This window comes from Hordeum vulgare, chromosome 7H (assembly GCF_904849725.1).
Source record: "Hordeum vulgare subsp. vulgare chromosome 7H, MorexV3_pseudomolecules_assembly, whole genome shotgun sequence".
Classification (NCBI taxonomy): domain Eukaryota; kingdom Viridiplantae; phylum Streptophyta; class Magnoliopsida; order Poales; family Poaceae; genus Hordeum; species Hordeum vulgare.
The window spans coordinates 547,600,573-547,626,482 of record NC_058524.1 but is presented as its reverse complement, the minus strand read 5'-3'; the positions used below and the strand labels follow the sequence as shown (position 1 = coordinate 547,626,482).

The window sequence follows — 25,910 nt, the reverse complement described above, 5'->3', positions numbered from 1 at the left end:
TTCTAATGTGCAAGATTAGGTAGATTAATTACTTAAACTATTTGCTAAATCTGTTTACTAAGATAAACAAAATATCCTATGCAGTGTATGAGAGATCGCTCTCACCCATTAATTAATTTGGTTGAATAATTATTTAACCCTAATAATAATTGTGCCTATGACAACGGGTCCATTGGTCATATTTGACTAGTCAAACCCTGTTGACTCATGATGTCGTGCTGACATCGTCATGATGTCATATTTAATTATCTAATCTAATTAAATATGTTAATTCCTAAATATTAATAAAAAAAAAACGTAAGTCAAATGAAAATATTTTAAACATGAAAGTTGGTCAGCAGAACGACACAAACCCGGGTACACTATCCGCTCGTTTCTCACGCGTCCCTAGCATAGCAAATATATAACTTTTTCACCATTTCTCGTCTGACCGGTAGTAGCTAGAGACCGTGGAAATATCATCAGATATTCTTTCGACCCGTCTATGACGGATAGCACTGCGTTAGCTCATGCCTAGACCTGCATATTGTCATGTCATGTATAGTGTTGCATCTGTGTTTATATTAGTTGTTTCTTCCCCTCTCTTCTTACCGATAGACCTCGAGACTGACGCTGCTGTCGGGTACATCTACCCACGTGACGACCAGCCCTTTGTCGCAGAGCAACAAGGCAAGCAAACCCCCCTTGATCATTCCTATATCGCCCATTTCTTTCTCCCTCATGCTTGCATTAGAATTTTGCTATTGTTGTAGATAGATCCTATTCTGATGCATAGCCTGATTTTAATGAACTGCTACTTTCAGTACCGCACTTTAAACTGCTTAGTATAGGTGGAGCAGTCATCCCCTCTGACCCTTAGTCCAGTTGCCCCGCTTTGTCGTCAAGTCTCGATCCCTGATCGACGAGACAAGATCCGACACATCACTTACACCCCCCTTAGTTGTACGACGTTGCAGTGCCACTATCGGGTACCGAGGGTGACACCTCGCAAAGTATGCATGATGCTACCTCTGTAGTGCAGCTAGTCGGTCGTGGTTATCGAGGATGATTCCTCCTTCACCACTCCCGACGATGACTGTCATGCAGCCCCTCAAGTGTGAGATCCTCGGGGGTGATTCCTCTAAGTCCACCTTGACGGTTACATCGTTCGGAATCCAACAAGGGTGATACCTCGGACCCCCCTGATGTTACAACCACACAGTTACTTGACCTTGTTACTAGGAACTTTGATGAATAAATATTAGGCGGGTGAATTCCCGCGTGGATGTGTCGACGAGTTAATTAAAATGTTAATAGATTTGGGTATTTGATCTGGGTTGGTCGGAGACCTTTTCGCACTAACCGGCTACGCGGGAGAAGCTATGGGTACTCGGCGTTGTGGTATCAGCCGAAGCTCTTCACACGTCAGGAATGGAGCGGCGCGCGCCCGATTGGTCCTGATATGCATCACACTTGTAATAAGGGGTGCTAGGACTGACATCGGCCGCCCTCGCATCGTGCAGGAGTACAAAGGGTGATGTGCCCATGACCCATGCGTGCTTAGGATTTAGTTTGGCGGACTGGCCTCTCTGTTGAGTCTAGGTGGGGCTGCGATGTGTCGATATTCCGAGGTCGGGCATGACCCAGAAAAGTGTGTCCGGCTAGAGTGTTATTGAGCCTAATGGGAAACTTGGTGCACCCCCTGCAGGGATGAAAATTAACTATTCGGATAGTCATGTCCACGGTTACAGGACGACTTGGAGTTGTGCCCTGAACTTATACAACTACAACTGTTACATAACTGGATTGTTTGCTCCGGGATTGCTTCCTCGCAGGGAGTCGAGGAATAATCTCTGGTCGTGACCTCGTATTAATATTGCTGCAACAATATGACTATTATTTGTGTTACCTGTTCTACTCTCGTCTATTGCTGCAAGACCCTTGAAGGTGCTAGTCTTCGATAGGACTAGGCCTTCTCTGTCTATTCTCGCATTGTTGTAGTCTCTCCACATAACCCCTTCCTTTTATACTGATGCATACTTAGCATAGTTTTGATGTTAGTCTTGCGAGTACTTTGGATGAGTATTCGCCGTTGCTTTGCTTCCCCTTTGTCCCCTTGATCCGTTGCTGCGACCAGATGATGGAGCCCAGGAGATGGAGTATCTCGCCGACGACGACTCCTACCCCGATGATGCCTACTATGTGGAGGCCGCTGAAGACCAGGAGTGGTTAGGAGGCTCCCTGGCAGGAGGCCTCGCCTCGTTCGATCGTTGTATCTTTTGTGCTAGCCTTCTTTAAGGCACCCCATTTTTAATGTCTGTAATAAGATATTGTTGCTTTCGTTGACTAGTGTGTTTATCGAGCTTCTGTATTCTAGCCCTCGAGGCCCCTCGCTTGTAATATGAAGCTTGTATGTTTTATTTGTGTCCAGAGTTCTGTTGTGATATCTTTTCGTGAGTCCTTGAGTTTGATCGTACGCATTTGCGTGTATGATTAGCATACGATTAAATCGAGGGCGTCACAAGTTGGTATCAGAGCCGACTGCATGTAGGTAGCCCCCTTTCCAACTCCATGGCCGAAGTTGAGTCTAGTACTTGAAAAACTTACTAACTTTGATGATGTGGCTTACGGGCCCACATCTCAATTGGGTGGTATTAGTATCTTTTACTCCTTTTCTATACTCAGGGTTCTACTATCTCTTCTCTTTCGGGTTAAAAAATTTGCTAACTCCAACTCTATTTTCTCGTAAATACTTCCTCCTGGAGAACCCCGCAATTCCAGACGATGGCTTGATTTCTTAGAAGACTCCGAAGATACTCTCCGATGTTCTCTCGAAAGCTGGTGCTCATTGCTTCTCCGATTCCCCTTCCTCCGTCAACCCTTATGGATGACTGCATACAAATGTCGTTCATACTTTATTTTCCAATTGCTCTTGTTTTACGAGGTACGACGAATTATCTTATTAGGGATTCGTCCAGCATCAGTTGTCATGGGTTTCGAAGGTTCTTCGAATTACTATTTGATCTTTCGGAATCCGAGTAGCCTATTATTCTTGACCTTTCTCACCTGCTTGCATTATGGTTAAATCCATATGTCTAGCCGCATTCATTAAAATCATTTGTGATTTTCCTGTGATCTTATTGATTCTACCTTTGTGTGAATGCACACAATCATTTGTTGATACTCATAAATTATATTTTCGGCTCAGGCGTCCTTCGAGACAGAGCTGGTTCTCGACAAATCAACTTTGGTTGGTTTTCCATCTAAGTCCATTCAACTTACTTGTATTTGCTCGGAGCATCTGATTATGATACACCAACCTGGAAATCCTAATTCCTTTGGTAATTAAGTATCGATATTTTTCAGATGTTCTATAACCCGATGCATTGCATCATATCTCCCTCTGATTGAGTACCGATACTCACACCAGGTCCTTTGTGGACTGCCACACTCATTGCTGGGTTATTATCCGACGGTATCCTTTACACTAAAAAATAATTCTTGTGATATCGTTCCCCGGATACATAATGCCATTGGTAAATTGTGTCTTCTCCTTCTGATGAGTTGTATCCTATGCCCTTGTCAGCCGTGCTCTTCAAGCATGTGTTAATTACTCTTGAAGTTTGTGGTATATGTTCCTAAGATGCCCGACGGGTTGAACCTATGCCTTCCTAAGTCAATATGATCCGAAGAGTTTTCACGGGTCTTGCTCTTCTGGTGTTTTGCCGAATATTCTTTCAAAGCTACAACCAGATCAAAGGCGAGGAGTAAATGGCAGGTGATGCATTGATGAAGTGGGAGTCGACCATGAACTTTGTGTTCATCCCCATGGAAACTACGTTGATCTTACCATAGAAGCTTCTCGTATCAATAATCATTCATTTTGTGGTTTAATCTGGTATCTATGATCTTGTTCTTTGCAATCGTGGTTCCGACCATTTTGTCCTACCTTGATTTCATTCTCACACGAGTTAAAGTACATGTCTTCTTCAGATCAATACATCGGTCCAAGCCTTAACGTTGATCTACCTCCGAGTATTATCCCGTGTAGCTCAAAAATATCACGGAGCTGTATAACTTCTTATGAGATCCTCGTCAACTATGATATTTTCATTAATTCTAGTTTTCCTCGTGTTTTGAGTCATTGGACGCTCAAGGATACCGATAACTGAATCGAGTACGCATTGCGATCCAACAACTCTTAGTAATCTTCTTTGCTTACGAGTTAGTACTCGATCATGTCATTCCAAGATGTTAAGCTACATCATCATCGTCATGTTGGAGCTTGACCATGCTATCTATGTCCTCCATCTCTGGAACACATTTCCAACTGTGCGTTAAGCTCACATCGAGCTTTCCACATCATATTGGTTGTTTTGAAAGCCAATTTTGATTCTAAGCTAGCAGACTTAATTGTGTTTCCGACAACCTTTAGCTTCACCATTCCTTTGCTTGATGTCGTCGCTGATCGATTACATCTTCATGGAACTTCTCGACAAATGTGTCATGATCAACATCAGCATTCTAAGCTCTTGCAGGGTATCAATCGAATGCATGTTGAGAAATACCATCCTTGCCCCTCGATGATTTGTGTTTTCACCGGCAACATTTTTTCCTTCCCTCCAAACACAAACTTGTTCATGTTTTGTGTTGTCCCTTGAGTTCCTTGCTAATTCAGCTTATGTTATGTTCTACCTTGGAGTATTACCATCTTTTTTGTCAAGAGTGATGTGGGAATTGATGCACCTCTTAAGAATTCTTGGTATGGTGATACTTCTCGCCATCACCATCTATTTTATGGTCCCGTGTTGTTTCAAACCGGAATACCAACAAGTGAACTTTGATGTGTGATCCCAATGCATCTGGCAACCCTATTGCCTTGAGGTTAACAACTGATTGTTTCATTCTTTGTGTGTTGGTTGTTGACTCACCATTCTAGCATTGTTCGTGCTACTCATTCCATATTTTTGAGCGCACCCTTAGACCAATGTTTAATTATTGATGTTCCCTCGAGCATACGTCATCATATCATTTTATCCGACAAATGATATCTTCTTGTTCTTATAATTCTGGAAATTCATCCCTATCGAAATCTTGAGGGATTGTTGCTGAGCCCGTCGACCACACCCTCAACTTCTCCATGGTTCGTAATGAAGCCTTTGAAAGCACTATCTTTGTGCCTAGCTCATGAAGAACATAATTGATAAGAAGAAGTGTTTTCCCAAGGTTCACGTGCATTCTTGCCGCCGTGAATATGTGAAAGTTTTGTTTTGCTTCCTCTAGGATCATCCCAAGTCATTCATGCATGTGCGAAGTGTTATATGTTTTGAAGATTTGCAATCTTCACTTCATATAACTTCTCTTAGCACCCCAAGCCACTGACTAATTTGATCAAGGGAAAAGAAGTTCCTTCATAAGAACTAAATCGAGGCTTACACAAGGGCCTTGATATCCTCGATGATGGTTCTCAAAACGAAACTCGGTTGTATTGTGTTGTAAGAATTCCACGTGGGCACGAATGTCTTGACATTATGTTCGCGTGTCTTACAATCGAATTCGTGATCCAAAACTTGCTTCCGTAGTTCATATCCCGAGAATCTTGCATTATCATCTCATCTGTTTTTGGTGGTCCCCTTTTCTTCTCAAGCACCGTGAGACTTAGGTATCCTGACACCAATCAGATCTGAATCTCGGGCTGATATGATGGATGGAACATTTTCCCAATAATTATAACTTTGGTCTTACGTAATCCTGTCCAGTGATGTCTTGTCTAGCACACCGGGCCGAAGGACCTATTATTATATTAACTCCCTTGGTAAGGTTAGGCATTCTCCCGTGAGGAAATTATATGACTAAATTTTTTAAGTCGTTCCTCATGGATCCTTTTGTATACCCAAGGTCCGACCTTTATCAGATGACCATGTCAATGCTATCCCGAAGCACGAATGTGATACTTCAATTGTCAACAGGAACATTGGAAGCGCAATGCTAAATTGTTCCTGATCAATTATCCAAACCGTATGGTATGGGTAAACATCATGTTTCTCCTTGCCCTTTTATCTAAATGGTTATGTACTTGATGACCTACACGTATACCATACCCTATTGTTTTCCTAGGGAATGGTATACTTTAATACTTGTGTGTGTGTGAACACATTTTCCTTTCCATTGGTCTGTTTGACCTTTCTTGTGGCATAACTTATCTAAGCAGTGTTAATTCCCTTCTTAGGTAACAACCTCGGTATACAACTCTCTCAGTAAGACCCTATTACTATTGTGGTTATCATTCCGGTAGCTACCGGTGTACGAGAGCCTTGCCTATTGGTCTGCCTCGTTTCAACGAGCAGAAAAATGGTTCTATTCGTTCCCCGCCCTTGGTACCGACGTTGTTGCCATCATAACTGACAGGCAATCCTCTGACATGTCTTGCTACCAAGATCGTATAATATGTCACCCCTCTGCCTACTCTAACCCACATGATGGACCCATAACCCAAATTCCACAGGATCGAAACCTGACTCTCCTGTACATCTTTTGACTCCAAAGTAACCTTTGCACTTGGCTTCGTATGAAATTCCCGAGCCACTGTCCAATGGAACGATCACTCTTCGGTCCATATGTTATCCAACATGCTGAAGATCAAGTCAGCATTATTCATGAGAATCTGAAGGCTTCTCAATGTCGTCAAAAGAGTCACTATGGCCGTCATCATCGAGATATAGTCTACGAATCTGGCAGAAAGGCTTATCTTTGTGTCACACCAATGAGAGGTGCACATTGTGTTTGGGATCAAGGGCAAGTTAGCTCCTCGCTATATTGGTCCTTTCACTGTTCTCGAAAGGCGTGGAAAAGTAGCTTATCAATTGGAACTGTCGGCGAACCTTTCTCAGGTTCACGATGTCTTCCATGTTTCTCAGCTCCACCGCTGCTTCAAAGATCCTATTCGAGCAGTGTATCATGATATGCTTGAATTGCAATGAGACCTCTCTTATAAAGAGCATCCGGTCCGCATTCTCGATCAGGCTGAATGTCAGACTCGTCGCAAAGTCACCAAGTTCCTTAAAGTGCAGTGGTCACATCATTCTAAAGATGAACCCACATGGGAACGTGAGGATCATCTTCGTGATGAATACCCCGAGCTCTTTCCTTCTACCTCTTAATTCTCGGGACGAGAATTCTTATTAGTAGGGGAGAGTTGTGGCATCCTCAGCTTTCGCTACAGTGATCTATATAATTAATCTACACTGGTGACCATGATCAATGCCTAATCATTTTGCTGAATAGAACCAGATCAGACTTTAGATCATTTCTCAAAGTCAAATTCTAATTTAAAGTCAAGATTCATTTTTTGTCAAACATGAAAACAAAAATGTTCAAGGTGTGGAAAATATTCTCTGGATATTTGTCATGTTGAGACCACATTTTATAAAGTGTTTAAATGCACTAGGGTAGTTAAAACAACAACAAAATAAATTATTAAATGCCCTCTTTGGAATTATAAACTTTTAAATAATTTCAAACGGCCTCCAAACCTTTTATGCTACTGTCTAATATTGCATTTGCAATGTTGGGCCATGAGGCATATTTTTGGTTTGTTATTTTCTAAACTAAAAGGTATTTCAATAAATAGATGAAAACGAAAAGAAAATTAATAAATAAATAAACAAAAACAAAAACGTGGCCAACTGGGCCAACCGGCCCACCTCCCTTGGGTATTTAAACCCCGAGGTAAACCCTAAACTACCACCCACTCCTCCACTCCCATCCCACGCCGCCGCCGGAACCCACCCCACTCCCCTCGCTAGTGCCACTTCCCAGCGCTCCCTCACCCCATCGTCAGCCTCACCCCACGCGAGCCTCGCTCGCCTCCTTCCTCGTCTCTTCCCCCCACGAGGCCAGCACCACCACACCCACCCGATCCCCTCGCCCCAGCCAATGCCAGATCCCCCTGGCGCCTCCCCTCGCTCCCCCAGCTCGCCACGGTCTCCGCCTCACCTCTCGCCCAGCCCTCTCTCCTCGCTGGACCACCACCACCAGCCCCAACAACGTCATGCCCCGGTCCTCCTCCGATTGGATTCGGCCGGCCCTCCGCCATCCCTCCTCCTCCGGTCACCCCGTCGCCAGCCTCCTTCAACACACCGGCACCGACCACCCTGTCGCCGGAACACCGTCGTCGCCTGCCACCTCGTCGGACTGCAACGTCGCCGTCGTGCCCCACCGGCCTTCCCGACCTTCCCCAAATCGTTGCTTCCACTACATCCGCTATGAGCCCTCGGGCTCCTCCCCTCCCCCTCTTCGGTCACACTCCGGCCACCCCGACCATGGCTGCACTGGCCCCGAGCCCCTCCTGTTACGTCGGCTTGTTGCTAGCTACGCTGGGTGCATGCAAGTGAATACCCATATTTTGTAAAAATAAATAAATGGTTCACAATGTGTGTGTAAAAATATAGATATGTATGAATGTGTATATGCAGTGATGTATGTATAAGTGCATATGTATGTATGTGTAAAATAGATATAAATGGGTTTATACAAAATGTGTGTATAAGAAAAACTGCGTGAGTACAGTTTGTGTGTGCATTTAGTATAGATAGGTCTCATTGTCCCAATGACAGTTGAGTCCCACAACTCCCACCAAATAACACGTGGGGTCCCTCGTAAAAAAATAAAAAAATAAAAGTAAAAACATAGTTTTATAAATATTTTATATTAATAAATTTAATTAATTAGTTAAGCAGTAATTATTGTTTTGGATAATTAGGATTTACTAATAAAAATAATAATAGATAAATAATTATTTAGCTAAATCAGTTTGTTAAGATAAATAAAATATCCTAGGTAGTGTATGACAACTGGGTCCCACCCCACTAATTAATTTGATTAAATAATTATTTAACCCTAATAATAATTGTGTCTATGACAACGGGCCCACTGGTCATATTTGACCAGTCAAACCCTATTGAGTGAAATTTTCGTGCTGACATCACCACGATGTCATATTTAATTATCTAATCTAATTAAATATGTTAATTCCTAGATATTAATAAAAGTTTACAAATTAATGTAACATAAACCGTAAGTCAAATGAAAATATTTTAAACATGAAAGTTGATCAGCAGAACGAGACGAACCAGGATAGACTATTCGCTCATCTGTCACGCGTCCCTAGCATAGCAAACATGGAACTTTTTCATCGTTTATCGTTTGACCGGTAGTAGCCAGAGACCCGGGAAATATCATCAGATATTCTTCCGACCCGTCTATGACGGATAGCACTGCGTTAGCTCATCCTAGAACTGCATATTGCCATGTCATGTATAGTGTTTCATATGTGTTTATGTTTATTGTTTCTTCTCCCCCTCTTCTTACCGGTAGACCCCGAGACTGACGCTGTTGTCGGGTACATCTACCCTCCTGACGACCAACCCTTTGCCGCATAGCAACAAGGCAAGCAAACCCCCTTGATCATTCTTATATCGCCCATTTCTTTCTCCCTCATGCTTGCATTAGAATTTTGGTACTGTTGTAGATAGATCCTATTCTGATGCATAGCCTGATTCTGATGAACTGCTACTTTCAGTATCGCACTTTAAACTACTTAGTATAGGTGGAGCAGTCATCCCCTCTGACCCTTATTCCAGTTGCCCCGCTTTGTGGTCAAGTCTCGATCCCTGAGCAACGAGCCAAGATCCGACACAACACTTACACCCCCTTAGTTGTACGAGCTGCAGAGCCACTATCGGGCACCGAGGGTGACACCTCTCGAAGTACTCATGATGCTACCTCTATAGTGCAGCTAGTCGGTCGTGGTTATCGAGGGTGATTCCTCCTTCACCACTCCCGACAATGACTCTGTCGTGCAACCCCTCAAGTGTGAGACCCTCGGGGGTGATTTCTCTAAGTCCACCTTGACGGTTACATCGTTCGGAATCCAACGAGGGTGATACCTCAGATCCCCATGATGTTACAACCACACAGTTACTTGACCTTGTTACTCGGAACGTTGATGAATAAATGTTAGGCATGTGGATTCCCGCGTGGATGTGTCGATGAGTTAATTAAAATGTTAATGGATTTGGGTATTTGATTTGGGTTGGTTGGAGACCTTTTCGCACTAACCGGCTACGCGGGAGAAGTTATGGGTACTCGGCGTCGTGGTATCAGTCAAAGCTCTTCAGACGTCAGCAATGGAGCGGCGCGCGCTAGAGTTGTCCCGATATGCATCACGCTTGTAATAAGGGATGCTAGGACTGACATCGGCTACCCTCGAATCATGCAGGAGTGCAAAGGGTGAGGGACCCATGACCCCTGCATGCTTAGGATTTAGACCGGCGGGCTGGCCTCTCTGTTGAGTCTAGGTGGGGCTGCGACGTGTCAATATTTCGAGGTCGGGCATGACCCAGAAAAGTGTGTCCGGCCAGAGTGTTATCGAGCATGACGGGAAACTTGGTGCACCCCTACAGGGATGAAAACTAACTATTCGGATAGTCGTGTCCACGGTTACAGGACGACTTGGAGTTGTGCCCTGATCTTATACAACTACAATTGTTACTTAACTAGATTGTTTGCTCCCGGATTGCTTCCTCGCAGGGAGTCGAGGAAGAATCTCTAGGCGTGACCTCATATTAATATTGTTGTAACAATATGACTATTATTTGTGTTACCTTTTCTACTCTCGTCTATTGCTGCAAGACCCTTGAAGATGCTAGTCTTCGATAGGACTAGGCCTTCTCTCTCTATTCTCGCATTGCTGCAGTCAGTCCACATAACCCCTTCCTTTGATACTGATGCATACTTAGAATAGTTCTGATGTCAGTCTTGCGAGTACTTTGGATGAGTACTCACCATTGCTTTGCTCCCCCCTTTGTACCCTTGATCCGTTGTTGCGACCAGATGATGGAGCCCAAGAGATGGAGTATCCCGCCGATGACGACTGCTACCCCGATGGTGCTTACCACATGGAGGCCGCTGAAGACCAGGAGTAGTTAGGAGGCTCCCAGGCAGGAGGCATCACCTCGTTCGATCTTTGTATCTTTTCTGCTACCCTTCTCTAATTCACCCCATGTTTAATGTCTGTACTCAGATATCGTTTCTTCCGATGACTCGTGTGTTTATCGAGCTTCTGTATTCTAGCCCTCGAGGCCCCTGGCTTGTAATATGAAGCTTGTATGTTTTATTTGTGTCTAGATTTGTGTTGTGATATCTTTCTGTGAGTCCTTGAGTTTGATCGTATGCATTTGTGTGTATGATTAGCGTAGGATTAAATCGAGGGCGTCACACTAGGGGGAAATCCTAGTGGAGTGAGAGAGGTCTCTCCATGGGGTGGTTATTATATAGGGTTGGGCTATGGAGGGGTGGACCACATCCGTCCGATCACGATCTGAGGACCACGAACGGAGGAAGTGGTTGGATGGGTTTAATGGACTGTGTAGTTGGGATATTTAGGGATGAGAGAGAAATGGCGCAACCCGTGACAGAGTTTTTAAAACACTGAACGTCCCACAATTAAACCGGCTATAGTGTCGTTATATAATAAACTGTACGTGTACTTAACGAGCTCCGATTGAGACGAAATTTGGCAGGCTGCCTACCTATATTAAAATAAGACCGCGCGCTAAATTTCGACCCAATCCGAGAATATTTTCCAGACACTTTTAAAAACAAATATTTAATCGATGCCGCGGGCGCGTGCGTGTGTGGTCGGGCTCAAAACGGGCAACGACGAACACGGAGAGAACCGGAAACTAATAACGGATGCAAGTTTGAAAACCTGCAGCAACGGAGTGCCGATGCAATGCAGATGATGCGCGTGATGCGATGATGAATGTGACAACTAAACGAATCACATGAAGAGAACAGAATAAAAGGAGAATCTTCTGGAGCGTCGGTCTCGGGCTGTCACACCGTCGCAAGGGGTTTTCCTAACAGAGAAAGAGGCCGAGGAGAGCTGCGGGAGCTGCACCGAGCGCCTTGAGAGAGACAGCTGCGGGTGCTCCCCCGAGTGCCTCGAGACAGAATGCTGCGAGAGAGGGTGGCTCACGCGGCGACGGGACCTTGGTCGCCGCTACCGGCGGCTATCCTGAGGGCTCTCCGGCGGGGCAGGGCAGCCACCGCATGAGTGAGATCGAGCCCCTCAGCCGCGGAAGAGACATAACGAGAAGAGAGAGCGTGGCACGAGCGGCGAGGTGGGCCCTTGGTCGCCACTGCCGGCGGCCAGCCCTTGAGCTCGCCGGCTGGGCAGAGCCACCGCTGCTGCGAGAGAGACCAAGGGAGAGCTGCGAGGGGGGGGGGGGCAGGACTAGAGCGGCACAATCAAGGCGGAAATGAGTTTAGGGTTTTCGGACCAGTGCTTGTGGCTCCTTTTTGTCCCAGCTAGACGCGCGGTCGGCCGTCCGATCTGATGGATAGCCAGGATCGACCCGACACAGAAACCCTATCCCCTGGTGGTCCACTTGGGCCGAAAGTGAAGCTGATCGGGCCCACCTGAGGCCGGTGGCCCAGCAGGCGGAGGCGGGGGCACGCCGAAGTTGCGCCCAGGCTAGGGAATCGCGAGAGGCCTTCTTGGGCGAGGCTGGCTTCGGTCCAGAGCGCAAGCTGACATTTTTTTTGTTTTAAGTTTTTTTTTTCTTCTGTGGAGTCCTTTTAGGCAGATTTAAACAGTTTTATATTTCTTTTTCTATGCATTAAATTTCCAACGGAAATTTTGTTTAGAAAATAGAAAAATAAATAGAAATTTTTCTACAAAGAAAAATAAAAGTTTATGAAAATAAATAGATACTTTTTCAGAAAAAGAAAAACGTTCATGGATTTTATAAAAGGAATAATGAAGTTCATGAATTTTTATTTTTAACAGAAATTTGTTTCTGTAAAGTAGAAAAAGTACATGAATTTCATATTCACGTTTTCCGCTGCAAAGTATTTATTTTAGTGCTCTTTTACAAAGAAAATAAAAGTTAAGATAGAATTAAAATTAAAAGAACACATTAAAGTGATTGTTTATTAAAAGAGAATATGATTATGTTATTTTCTAACCAACATTGTTAATAACATAATCATGTTTTATCATTATTAGAATTAAAGGTGCATTTATTTCTAATTTTGTCATACAGTAATATAGTTTTAATTGCATAGACAGTTGTATGTTTAATTTGACCAATGTTAGATTAAAGCATATGATTGTTATACTGATCTCAGTTACATTGTGATTTCAGGAGGCTTCCACCTGATGAGTTGCGTAAAATATATTCCCACACTCAGAGGTGATAACTACTCTGAGTGGAGGAAGAAAGTAGACATGGCTTTTGTTTGTGCTGAGATGGACCGAGTTCTGGAGGAACCACAGCCCGTTAAACCTCGAGAGCCAGTGAGAGATGCAAAAGCCACTGTTGTTGTATGGGAGAAAAAGCAGAAGGGTTATGCTCCAGTGGAGATGTCCTACTCCCTCAGCAACCAAAAGTGGGTCAATGCCAACAAAAAGTGCCTGGTATTTATAAATAATACAATTGAGAACGCCATTGTGAGCTCAATTACAAACTGCACTTCCGCAGGGGAGATGCTTACAAAGATAAAGAGCTAGTTCAGTGGCTCGTCAAAGACATATGTCACCCAGTTGATAAAACAACTGGTTACAGAGAACTACACTGGAGGTGTCCATGGTATTAGAGAGTGCATCCTTGGAATGAGCAACACGATAGTAAAGCACAAGCCAATGGACGCGAATCTGAAAATCAAACCAGCACTCCTCGTCCACTTGGTCATGGCTTCACTTCCAAAGGAGTTCGAAACTTTTGTTGTGAACTATGACATGTCCCGTGAAACATGGGACATTGAAAAGACAATAGCAATGTGTGTCCAAGAAGAGGACAGACTGAAAGCCTCACATGGTGGTTCACTCAACTATGTAAAGGACAATAAGAAAAAGAATTTCAATCAAAACAACAAAGGTTCTCCTTCGAAGCCACATGGTAAAGGCCCCTCGCATTTTCAGCATTAGCAAAAGCCTCTTCCGGTGGACAGGGACACTTGTCTCCACTGCAAAAACACAGGGCACTACAAAAAGGATTGCCCTGACTGGCTAAAGACCATCATGGCAAAGAGAGGTAACGACATCGTTTCCTTTGTTAATGAATCCCTGTATTCACAGTTTACGAAATCTACTTGGTGGATTGAGTCAGGTGCAACTGTTCATGTTGCAAATTCTTTAGAGGGATTCCGTTCGACGAGGATTATGCAAACAAGAGAAAGAAGTATTGAAGACGCAAATGGCGTCCAAGCAGAAGTTGAAGTTGTCGGCAACATCTCCTTGGAGTTGGCTGAAGGATTCAGTCTTTTGCTTAGAAACGTCCTATTTCTTCCTTCATGTAATAGAAATTTAATAAGTGTTTCTTGCTTAGATAATACAATTACGAGTGTTACTTTGGACATGGCAAGTGTGCCGTATGGTATAATAATGCTTATGTTGGTGTTGCCTAACTTCACAACGAGCCTTATTTGTTATCACTTCATGAAAAAGAGCATTACGTATGTAATGTGAATGATCAAGATTCCTCGTTAAACAAAGAACAAAAGAAAAGAAAGAGAACTCACGACTCATCGAAGTCATGGCACTGTCGTTTGGGCCATATTTCGAAAGCGAGGATAGAAAGACTAATTAAAAGCGATATACTTCCTCCACTAGAGTTCTCAGACTTAAACCAATACATTGATTACGTCAAAGGGAAGTATGTAAAACAAATTAAAAAGGGTGCAAACCGAAGCACCGGAACATTAGAAATCATCCACACTGACATTTGTGGACCATTTCCTGTGAAAAGCGTGGATAGCTATGACTCATTCATAACATTCGTAGATGACTACTCCCATTTCGGTTATATTTATTCAATCAAAGAAAGAAATGAAGCATTAGATAAATTCAAAATTTTCAAAGCTGGAGTTGAAAATCAGCTTGACAAAAGAATAAAGATAGTGTGATCTAACCGTGGGGGAGTATACGGTCGACACACTCCATATGGCCAAGTCCCTGGACCTTTTGCAAATTCCTTGCAGGAGACTGGCATAGTAGCCCAGTATTCAATGTCGGGCCAGCTCAACAAAATGGAGTAGCTGAAAGGCGTAACCGTACCCTTATGGATATGGTGCGTAGAATGATGAGTTACTCCAACCTGCCATTGGGATTATGGATGGAGGCACTTAAAACCGGCATTCACATTCTCAATATAGTACCAAGCAAGTCGGTGCCCAAAACACCGTACGAGGTGTGGACAGGAAAAGTACCATCCTTGCAACACTTCAAAGTGTGGTGATGCCGAGCTGAGGCCAAGATGTTTAATCCAAATATTGCAAAGTTAGATCCCAAAACTGTGAGTTGCCACTTCCTTGGCTATCCTGATAGATCAAACGGTTTTCGTTTCTACTATCCAGAAAGATACACAAAGTTTGTAGAAACGAGACATGCGGTCTTCTTAGAGGATGAAATGATGAGGGGGAGCATGGTAGCTCAAAAAATTGATCTTGAGGAGAAGAGGGTGCATGCACCTAATCCGATGATTCAAGAGCCATTTTTCGCACTACCCATTGTAACTCCAACCTTGACAAATATGGGAGAAGATTCAGAACCTGTCCTTCAGGATCCGACTGAACCTGTTGTTGAACATGAAAGGGAGGTACATCATCCAATTTTAGAGGATGTGCCAGAGAATGAGGCACTTAGAAGGTATAACATAACTAGAAGATCAGCTATTTCTGCTGATTATAAAGTTTATAACACATAATTGGTTCATATGGAAGGTGATCCTACTTCATATGAAGAAGCGATGAGAAGCCCTCACTCATCGAAGTGGTTGGAGGCAATGGAAGACGAGATGAAATCGATGAGTTCCAACGATGTTTGGGACTTAGAAATTGTTTCTAAAGGAGCCAAAACAGTAGGTTGTAAATGGCTCTACAAAACAAAGTATGACTCTAATGGGAATATAGAAAAATATAAAGCATGACTCATGCCAAAAGGATTTACACAAAGAGAAGGGATAGACTACAATGAGACTTTTTTCCCAGTATCATGCAAGGACTCCTTCAGAATCATAATGGCATTAGTTGCACATTTTGATTTAGAGTTGCATCAAATGGATGTAAAGACAACATTTCTAAACAAAGATTTAGGAAAAATGTCTACATGAAACAACCCAAGGGTTTTATCATGAAAGGCAAGGAAGATATGGGATGCCGCCTAAAGAAATCCATTTATGGACTAAGGCAAGCCTCTAGATAGTGGTATCTAAAGTTTAGCAATACTATTAAAATATTTGGATTTAAAGAAAATGTTGAGGATAACTGCGTTTATGTTAAGTTCAAAAATGGGAAATACACTTTCCTAATCTTGTATGTGGATGATATCTTGCTTGCAAGCAATGGTGTTAGTCTACTACAAGAAACAAAGAAGTTTCTATCCTCAAAGTTTGATATGAAAGATCTTGATGATGCTTCATATGTTTTGGGCATTGAAATTCACAGAGATAGGAAAAATGGAGTCTTAGGACTATCGCAGAAAGCATATTTAGCGAAGGTTCTCAAAAAGTGCAATATGCATCCGAGTAAGGCCACACCTGCTCCTATAGTCAAGGGTTCCAATGTCCCAAGAACCACTACGAGCTCGATGAGATGAAAGCAGTACCATATACTTTGGCTGTTGGAAGTTTACAGTATGCACAAGTGTGCACTCGCCCTGACTTAGCTTTTATCACCGGGGTACTCGGTAGATATCAAGAGAATCCAGGTCTAGAGCACTGAAAGATGGTAAAGAAAGCATTGCACTATGTGCGAGGCACAAAGGACATCATGCTAACATACAGAAGATCGGATTCCCTAGAGATAAAAGGGTATTCAGATGCAGATTTTGCGGGAGATAGAGATGATAGAAAATCCACGTCAGGATACGTGTTCACTCTCGCTAGAGGGGCTATTTCGTGGAAAAGCTCCAAACATACCGTAGTGGCATCTTCCACAATGCAGGCAGAGTTTATAGCATGTTTTGAAGCCACCAGGCAGGTGATATGGTTAAAGAAATTTATACCCGACTTGAAAGTGGTAGATTGTATTCACAAGCCACTAAAGATGTACTATGACAACCAGCCCACAGTATTTTATGCTCACAACAACAAGTCGAGTAATGCTACCAAAATAATAGATATAAAGTATTATGTTGTGAAAGATAAAATCCAGAATCACACTATAAGTCTCGAGCATATAAGGACAAAGGATATGCTTGCGGATCCGCTAACGAAAGGCTTACCACCCAATGTGTTCAAGGAACGCTTAGCTGGCATGGGGTTAATGGAAAGCCTATGATTCCTGGATCATAAGAGGCCCAAAAGGAACGGAATTTGTTTCTAAACAAAACGATGTTGTAGCTGTATGATTCTATCGGCAATTAAGTTGTGACCATGAGACATGCTCTATGTACCAATATGTGATGGAACAAATAAACTAGAAAGTATAAAGTTGAGATCAAGGGGGAGAATGTTAGGTTGATCTCTTCCGCGTGGGCCCAACGGCCCACCGGACCCTTGATCCATGCGCCCTGATTGGGGGCGCCCAACCCATTATGGTTGGTGGGCCCCTCTGACCCATGCTATATTAACAGAGGTGGGGGCGGAGCACGAGACACGAGGTTCGCCGCCACCACTTTCCCCACCTACACGCCCTACTGATCTAGGGTTAGCGCGGTGCTCACGGGAAGCACTACCGCCGCCACATCTCTCCGTTGCCGCCGCCGTCACCACCTCACCGATGGACGCCGGCGGGAGCTCCTCAAGTGCGGGGCAGGGTAAAACTCATGCTATCTACTGCCAGAATCCTAGCCGATCCGATCCACACAGTCTATCAGATGCATGTTGGATTCAAAGTTTTGCAGTTGAATAAAATTTGCAGTGGTATCAAGTTCTTTTTTATGATATGCTATGATCCATGATGGTCCCAAAACAGGATATTACAAATGAGGCTGACATAAACTTACAAAATGAACAAAATCCAGAATGTGCTCATTATCGGCAGGGAAATCAGCCACCGGCATCTCAAGCTTATGAAAGAAACTAAATCAACATTGTTTGTTCAATTCAAGACAGCTGCAGCCTTGTATGATTCGACACTGTCCCTGAGGGTCTCTTCAAGTGGCTTGATTTTCCAGCCCAGCATCTCAAGCTTCCTTGAACTAAACGAGGGCTCGTCATCCACATGGACAATCCTGCCATTAGTTTGGAGCAAAATTACGCCTTAGGCCACACTAGCCATGTCATGACATCATTGGGATGCCACAATTGCCAATTTGCCTATGCAAGAAAGATGGACTTGTATGCAGCAATAAGAGACAGATCATCATTCATTCAGACATTCAGTGATTCCACAAGGCACAAAGCACGCTAGCAAGTATGCAGAAACATCATTTTTGTTTCATTCTATAATAGAAATCAGCTAAACAGATCATAGGAAGCATTGTAACTAGCACTAACTTTCAATTATAAGCGAATGAATATACATCAATTAAAGTCAGGCTTACTTGTTGGCAAATTTGTAAGCAGGATACATGCTCTTCAGCAGGTCTATGACATCGGAGACCTTGCTTGCATGTGAACTGCATATATAGCGTCCGGAGACCTCTGGGGTTTCATACACCAGGATGAGAGCATCGGCAAGGTCCCGAACATCCACGAAGTTTCTGATCTTGCTCTTTACCTCATGTTCACCTGCAGCGAGTCAGAGGATAAAACAATTTCAAATATACTAATGTCTGAAGCAGGTATTGGACCTAATGCAATCATGCAAACACTGGCAAAGAACTCGGTCTGTGGTGATGACTATTTCAGAGCAGTGTCGCAAAGTGAGGCAACCTTTCAAGAAATCAACTATGACCGAGCTGCTCGCGTTCACCGTAGGTTGCAGCAAGGGCCCAATCACCAGCGACGGACAGACAGTCACGACGTCTAGTCCGCTTCTCTTTGCGTAATCGAAGGCCTGAAGCTCTGCTAGTGTTTTGGAAAGGTTGTACCAATTCTGACAGAACAATGTGAGCCAGAATTAGAAACGTGGAAACTGAAAACCACATGCCTGCATAACTAAGACGATGTTTGAAAAGCATGATTTTCACTGGAGACAATCCAATTCTTCAGAACCGTATGATAATTGTGTGATACTGTACTTTCTAGCACAAGCTTAACACACTGCAGCAAGTCTGGAAATGTCAAGAAACTAACGACTGCATACTTTCAGGAACGATCATGACTCTTTGATTTGGTTGGTGATCTCACCTCTGTGGTTCTGCAGTAGTCGACGTCAGACCAGCAGTCTTCATCCATGGGCTTGCCTTCAGGCCAGCTGGGGTTCGTCATGACGGCAGCGACGGAGGACACCATCACAACCCTCTTGACCTTGGCCTCAGAGCAAGCTTTCAGGACGTTCATCGTGCCAGTAACAGCAGGGGCAATCAAATCAGCCTGCACAAACAAGAACCAGAACAGGACGTGTCCCCCCTGGACCGTTTATTGACTGAATTTCCAAAGAGAAAACGAGAGGGAGGGAGACGGGAAAGGGGGTAAAATTACCTCGGGGTTAGGGGTGTGGTTGGCGAGGACGGGGCAGGCGACGTGGAAGACGACGTCGCAGCCGGCGATGGCCGCCGCCATGCTGCCGTAGTCCAGCAGGTCGGCCTTGAACAGCCGCAGCCTCTCCGCGGCGCCGTCCAGCGCCGGCAGGTGCGCGTTCTTGGCGTCGCCTTCCGGGAGAAACAGGAGATCGAATCTTGGTTTAGCATCGGTCGCGGTCGCGGTGAAGGAAGAATCCAACGGTTCGAGAACTCACCGAGGTCACGGACGGTGCCGCGGACGGCGTAGCGGCGGCCGCCGCCGCCGCGGGAGAGGAGCAGCTTGACGAGCCACGAGGCCACGAAGCCGCCGGCGCCGGTCACGCACGCGGTCGTCGTCGTCCCGGCGGCGTCCATCGTTGCTATGCCACAAAGGGAAGAATGTCGCAGGTACTAGCGGACGCAGCTATTTGATGGAGCGCTGGTTTGGTCCACTGTTGGAGCACGTGGAAATTGCACGAGTTGACAAAACACTCTGATGGTACTCCACTCGTTAGTTATATTTAGGCCAACTCCATCGCCGCGACTCTAAATGGACATCCGTTTTGTCTGGACTATATCCATTCGGATGGTGAGATGGAGTCATGTCCGGCCTTGTCCTGGGATGCGCTTGCCGCGTGCGACAAGCACATCCGTTTGCCCTATCTTGTTCGTATTCAAAACAACGCTTCAAATACCAGCGGCCTAGTTCACACCAGCAGCCCTAGTTCACGCCGGCAACAAAGCCAGCGGCAGGCAACACAGCCGGCCTCCAACATGAATAGTTTTGTTCATCGGCGACATAGCGAGCGGGCGGCAACACAGTCAACCTTCAAAATGAATCTGTTTCTCGCTGGCACACAGCCAGCGGCCCGGCGGGCAGCACCCATGCCAGCCTCCAAAAAAGATCAGCCACGTCCGATGGGACGACCTAGTTCAGGTCGTCGGCGTCGAACATCTCCTTCTGCCTGGCCTCGAACCAGCTCCTCGTCTTCTCGCTCATCTTGGTCAAGTCCACGCTCATGATCGCAAGGGCCACCTCCTTCGCTTTGGTTGCGGCATTGGTTGCCTCAATGTCGAGCTGCCTCTTCCTGGCCTCGACATTGGCGGCCTCGATGTCGAGCTGCCTTTGGCGGACCGTCTCCTCCAGGTCGATCTTCCTCTTCTTGGCCGCCTCCTCCATCTCTAGCTTCTTCCTTTGAAGCTTCAGGTATTGCTTCATTTGCTCGTCCTTGCTTTGCCGCTTCTTCTCGTCCCTCATTTTCTTTTGAGACATCATGCCATGCAAAGTCTCATGCAAGGCCATGGATGCGGCATCACGTATGTCGTCCACCTTGGAGTTGGTCTTGCCCATCGGCCTCTTCAACACCTCGCCATCTCCATCTCCGACGAACTTGGTCGTCTTCTTGCCTCTCTTCCTTTGAAGTTCACGGTATTGATCCTTGAACTCAGGGCAATCGTTGATTATCGTCCAACAATGCGTAAGCGTGAATGGCTTGTCATTGTGCTGGACCTTGAATGCTTCCAAAGATTGAAATGCCTACACCACATGATCAACAAGATTTGGACATGCAAACATATACAAGGCCGAAGCAAGGAAATGACTGGGATGAGGATAGCATACCATGTCCCCAATGCCGAGACCACTCACGGGTCGTGCTTCAATGCTCTTCAATGCGGCGCAATACTTGTTGCACTCTTGTTGGATGAACAACCACCTCTTTTAAATAGAGGTGATGCCACGGTCGCTTGTGATTTGATAGGGCTCAAACATCTTCCTTTCATGGAAAGTTGCCCTTTTGTTGCGTGCCTGTCCTCAGATCTTGGCTAATCTCCATCCAAGAGTTGTAAATCAGCTTGTCCTCATCTTGGGTATATGAACCCGCGCGAATGCTCTTCTTCTTCTTTTGTGCTTCCGCTCTTTGGGTGAGCTCGTCGATGAATAATGGCTCACCACTAATATCAATTTCATTGCCTTCATCTTCATCACCATCACCTTCGCAATAGACGTCGTCGTCTCCATGCCACGAGTCACCATGGTTGTAGTCAGCACGGTCGTCGGCCTCTTCATCGGCAACGAACTGGGCGCGGCCATCCTGACTTTGGGTCTCGTCGGGATCGTAGGCATGGACATGCCCACCGTTGTAGATCACATCTTCCATGAACTGGGCGCAGTAGGTGTCGTCGACCGGTGCCATTGGTGTTGCCATTTCGTCGAACAGGACGCGGGGGCACGACATGGTGCCCGCAAACGGCGGTCGTGCTTGCTTTCTTTGCATCTCGACGGACGGCCGGCCGCCGCTGCTGGACCCAGGTGTGACGTTGAGGTCGATGCAGGCCGAGGGGCGTGGGGTGGAAGGCGCGATCACGCTCACGTCCGGCGGCCTCGAGAAACGGGTGTGGGCGTCGTGCCTTGGCGGGGGGAAGTCGGGCGACACAGCCGTGGTCCGCGACTGGCAGTGTGGAGACCGGGCGACCGACGAGCCTGTGCTCGTCGGGCCGACGGTCGCTACAGAGAAACCGGTCGGACGACAAATGCCAAGCATGAGGAGGGTGTGTACTTTGTTGACGACGGCCTCCTTCTCCTCGACCTCGGCCTTGCGTCGCGCGGCCTCCATCGTATCGCGCTCGGCAAAGAACTTGCGCGCGGCGGCGTTGTCCTTCACGACCGCCCTCTGGTTCCTCCTCTTCACCGATTCCGCGTCCAACTTGGCGATCTCCTCCGGCGTGCACTCCGTCCGCGGATTCCTTGGCGCCTTGGCCTTCTTCTTCTTGGCCATTCCGGGCTGGTCGACGGCCGGGCCACCGGAATTCGGATGGGCGTTGGCCATGGACGGGGGAGAGAGAGGGAGACGGGGGGAAGTGGGAGGGTTTGGGGGGAATGGCACCAAATGGGGCGGGGGTGGGTTTTACTTTGTGCCACCGACAGGCGGGCCAGGGGCGGACGAGCGTGAGTGTCCGGCCCGTCCGCGCATTGTCCGTTTCACCCCAAAATCGGCACAAAGTTGAGCCGGGGATTGGTCGAAATCACACACAAAACGGACAAACGTCCGTTTGCTCCCGCGCGCTGGGCCGTCTGTTTTGTTCGTTTTGCCTCAAACGAACACACACGGATAGGATGGGGTCGCACGGTGGAGTTGGCCTTATGCAGTGGATGGATAGAGCTTGCAAATTTGAGTATTGCAAGTCTGAGCTCGTGCCGATTGCAGAGGGACTCTTTTTCTTTTTCTTTTCACGCTAGCGCGGTGACCTGTGTGCTACTCCCTCCGTTTCTAAATATAAGACCTTTTAGAGATTTCACTATAAACTACATACGGAGCAAAATGAGTGAATCTACACTCTAAAATATGTCTATGTACATCCGTATATAGTCCATAGCGGAATCTCTAAAGGGTCTTATATTTGGAACGAAGGGAGTACAAAGCACTGAGCGGCGTGGAACAGAGGGAGTACAAAGTACGAATCACACTAGGGGTCCAACTACACAAGAGGCGTGTTTGGTGTTAATTACACAAAATCATAACATTTGTGGTAGTTTGCAGGTAAATATTTTATCCCTAACTTTTTACAAAAGCCACCGTGTTTCTGGTAACTTCATACGAAAAGCATTGATCAAATGATTTGATCCATTTAATTAGGGCATGGTCAATGCATAACCCCACGGTGATGTCTCGTACGCCTATTGAATATAGCTCATATGGTGTAATGGAATCCTTAGAGCATCTCTAGCAGATCCCGTATAATGCCCCAATCCGTAAAATAACCATAAAAATATCGGGACGGGACGGAAAATGTTGTCAGAGCAGACCCCGCAAACGCGTCCGGCCCGTAAATTTTTTTGCGGGGCGCGGCAAAAGTTCGCCCTCAACCTTCAGATTCACAGGGTGGGAGGTCGACCCGAGCTCGCCCTTATCCGCAACGAGATTTGGCTCGAGGAAAATTTCCGCGCCGTTCCCCTGCACCCCCCTCCTCGGAAGTCGTTGCCCCGCCCACCACGTGCTCCGGACCTTCTTCCCCGCCATTGTTCGCCATCATGGAAGCCTTCCAGTTGGCAGATCTCGTCGCCGTGGAGGTCGCGCATGCGCAATCCCGTACGACGGATCTCGTCGCCGGCCATGTCGCCCCTGCTCCCGCTGTCGCCAACGCGCCAGCCCGCAAGCGGCAAGGCAACGTTGTCATGCACGACGACATTCCGACTGGCCCAGCCGAAAGGGAAGGCGCGACGCGCGCCGCCGCATCTGCGTGATCTGCCAGACCGCCGGCGGGGAAGATGAACAAGGTTTTGGGCATGAAGCGGAAGAAGGTTCTTATGAAGAAACCTCCCGCCACTCCATACACCCCGTCGAGACCTTCCCCGACGGTGCCTTCCTACGACGCTGCTTCCACCGCAGGCGAGGTGTTCGATGGAAGGGCCGAAAGGTATGCATCTTATCTCACTTATTTTTTCTTCGATTATTCGCCCATCATGATGTGCTTTCCCTCGATGTAGCTGTGGTTCGAATAATGTCGTTGCCGATTTCGTGCACTTGTTGGCCACCAACACAGTCGACATCGATCAAGCCCCGATCGGTGGTTTCGATTACAATAAATTGGAGGGTGGTATTGATGACCACTGTGGTGAAGACGAGGTGGAGGAGATAGATGAGGGGACGTATCAACAATCTCAAGGGAAAAAGCGTGGGATCAAAGAACTACACGGTGTTGGAAAATCAAATGTTGATCAAGGCTTGTAGTTCCGTGTCTATGGATCCTTGCACAGGGTGTCTCAAACCGCCCGTAGTGGCAAAGAATTGAAGATCAATACTTCCACTTGATGTCCAAGTATCCCAACAGGACAGCATGGACCTTTCGGTCACTCCAAGGTCGTTGGGACGTGATCAAGCCGACTTGTAACCGTTAGGCAGCGTGCTTGGAACAAGTTTACAATGCTCCTCCAAGTGGAACCGTCGAATCCAACTATGTGAGTTGATTGCAATCAAATGGTTCCATTAGTTTGCATAATGTACAATGGTTCCATCAATTTGAATTTGTTTTTATTGTGTAGGAAAAAATGCCCAACAACGGTACAAAGACATGGATGCTTCCGAAGGGAGATTTTTTAAACTAGAGCATTGTTGGGAATTGCTCAAAAACTACGACAAGTGGGCGTTGATTGACAGAGAATCCCCGCCAAAGAGAGGTTCACTTACGGACATGGATGAAGATGAAGATGATGGTGGCCCAAGAAACTTGAACAAGCAAGATGGTGACAAAAATACAAAGGAGAAGATCAAAAGGGAACACGAAGCATCGACCTTGCGGGACAAGACAGATTCCATGTTGCAATCAAATGAAGTATTTCTAGCGAAGTCTTTGAATGCAAAGATATAGATGGCCGAGAAGAAGGCATGAGAGAAGTAAGAGAGATGGAAATTGCTAACGGAAGTTGGGGAGAGAAAAGCACGTGCCGCTGAGAACAAAACCATGGCCAACCTTCTTGCCGAAGAGAATAGGATCATGACTTTGAACCACAATGACATGGATGACATCAGCAAAGAATGGCATGATATGACAAGGAGATAAATATTGAAGAGGAGGATGCTTGTGTGTTATGGTGGCGATGGTTTATCCTCTGGAATCAGAACCGATGATTTCGGTGTCGGAGTATGAACAAGTGTAGGCAATGGATTCGGGGGAGTCAATGGATTTGGAGGCGGCGATGAACTCGATGGTGCAAACTGAAGAACGACCAGGATGCATGAAGTCCTTTTGCGTTTGTCTTTCAAACTATGCTCTCATTTCGCGCGCAAACTATGCTTTATTGTTTAAATTCGAACTCATTTGCCGGAATCGCTGTCAAATTCCAACTCTGTTTTATTGCATGGTTTTCCGGTTTGCAGGTCGCCGCGGTGACGCCCGAACACACCCCGCATTGAAGACCCGTATAGTAGCATCTTCTATGAATATACTTTTATATGTGTCTGTTTTGGGGAGTGTGCCTCTGTCCGCACCCGTGCCAGCCCGCAAAATCTGTTTTTCGCAAACTGTAAACGGCTTTTGCGGGTCGGCATTATACGGGGTCTGCTAGAGATGCTCTTAGCAAGAGGTGTGTGTTTGGGAAGAAAAAATATGGTCTGATGCAAAAAACCTAAAAAGTTATAATGGAAAATAGAGATGCATGTGCATCAGTCTTTTTTCTAATGAGCCCCACTAGTGATAGCTTCCAATGGAAAGAAAAAGTTAATATAAATTACTCCAACTACTTTTTTTCATGGGGCATGTGTATTCATATGCTACCATTGTACATGCCCTTATTTTCTTACAGGTAGGACCGGATTGTAAG

At 45.8% G+C, this 25,910-nt stretch overlaps 1 protein-coding gene and 1 pseudogene across 1 annotated transcript; both read right to left on the bottom strand.

Moving 5' to 3' along the window:
• Positions 1 to 17,897: 17,897 nt before the first annotated feature.
• On the bottom strand, positions 17,898 to 19,987 carry LOC123407666 (cinnamoyl-CoA reductase 1-like). Its single transcript, XM_045100852.1, has 6 exons — positions 19,828 to 19,987; positions 19,572 to 19,741; positions 19,278 to 19,463; positions 18,861 to 19,023; positions 18,530 to 18,716; positions 17,898 to 18,217 (listed from the first exon to the last, which is right to left on the bottom strand). Exons 1-6 carry the CDS (start codon positions 19,964 to 19,966, stop codon positions 18,085 to 18,087), a joined length of 978 nt encoding a protein of 325 aa, XP_044956787.1. The 5' UTR covers positions 19,967 to 19,987; the 3' UTR covers positions 17,898 to 18,084.
• Positions 19,988 to 20,519: 532 nt separating this feature from the next.
• Positions 20,520 to 22,563, bottom strand: LOC123409260 (annotated as a pseudogene).
• Positions 22,564 to 25,910: the final 3,347 nt, after the last annotated feature.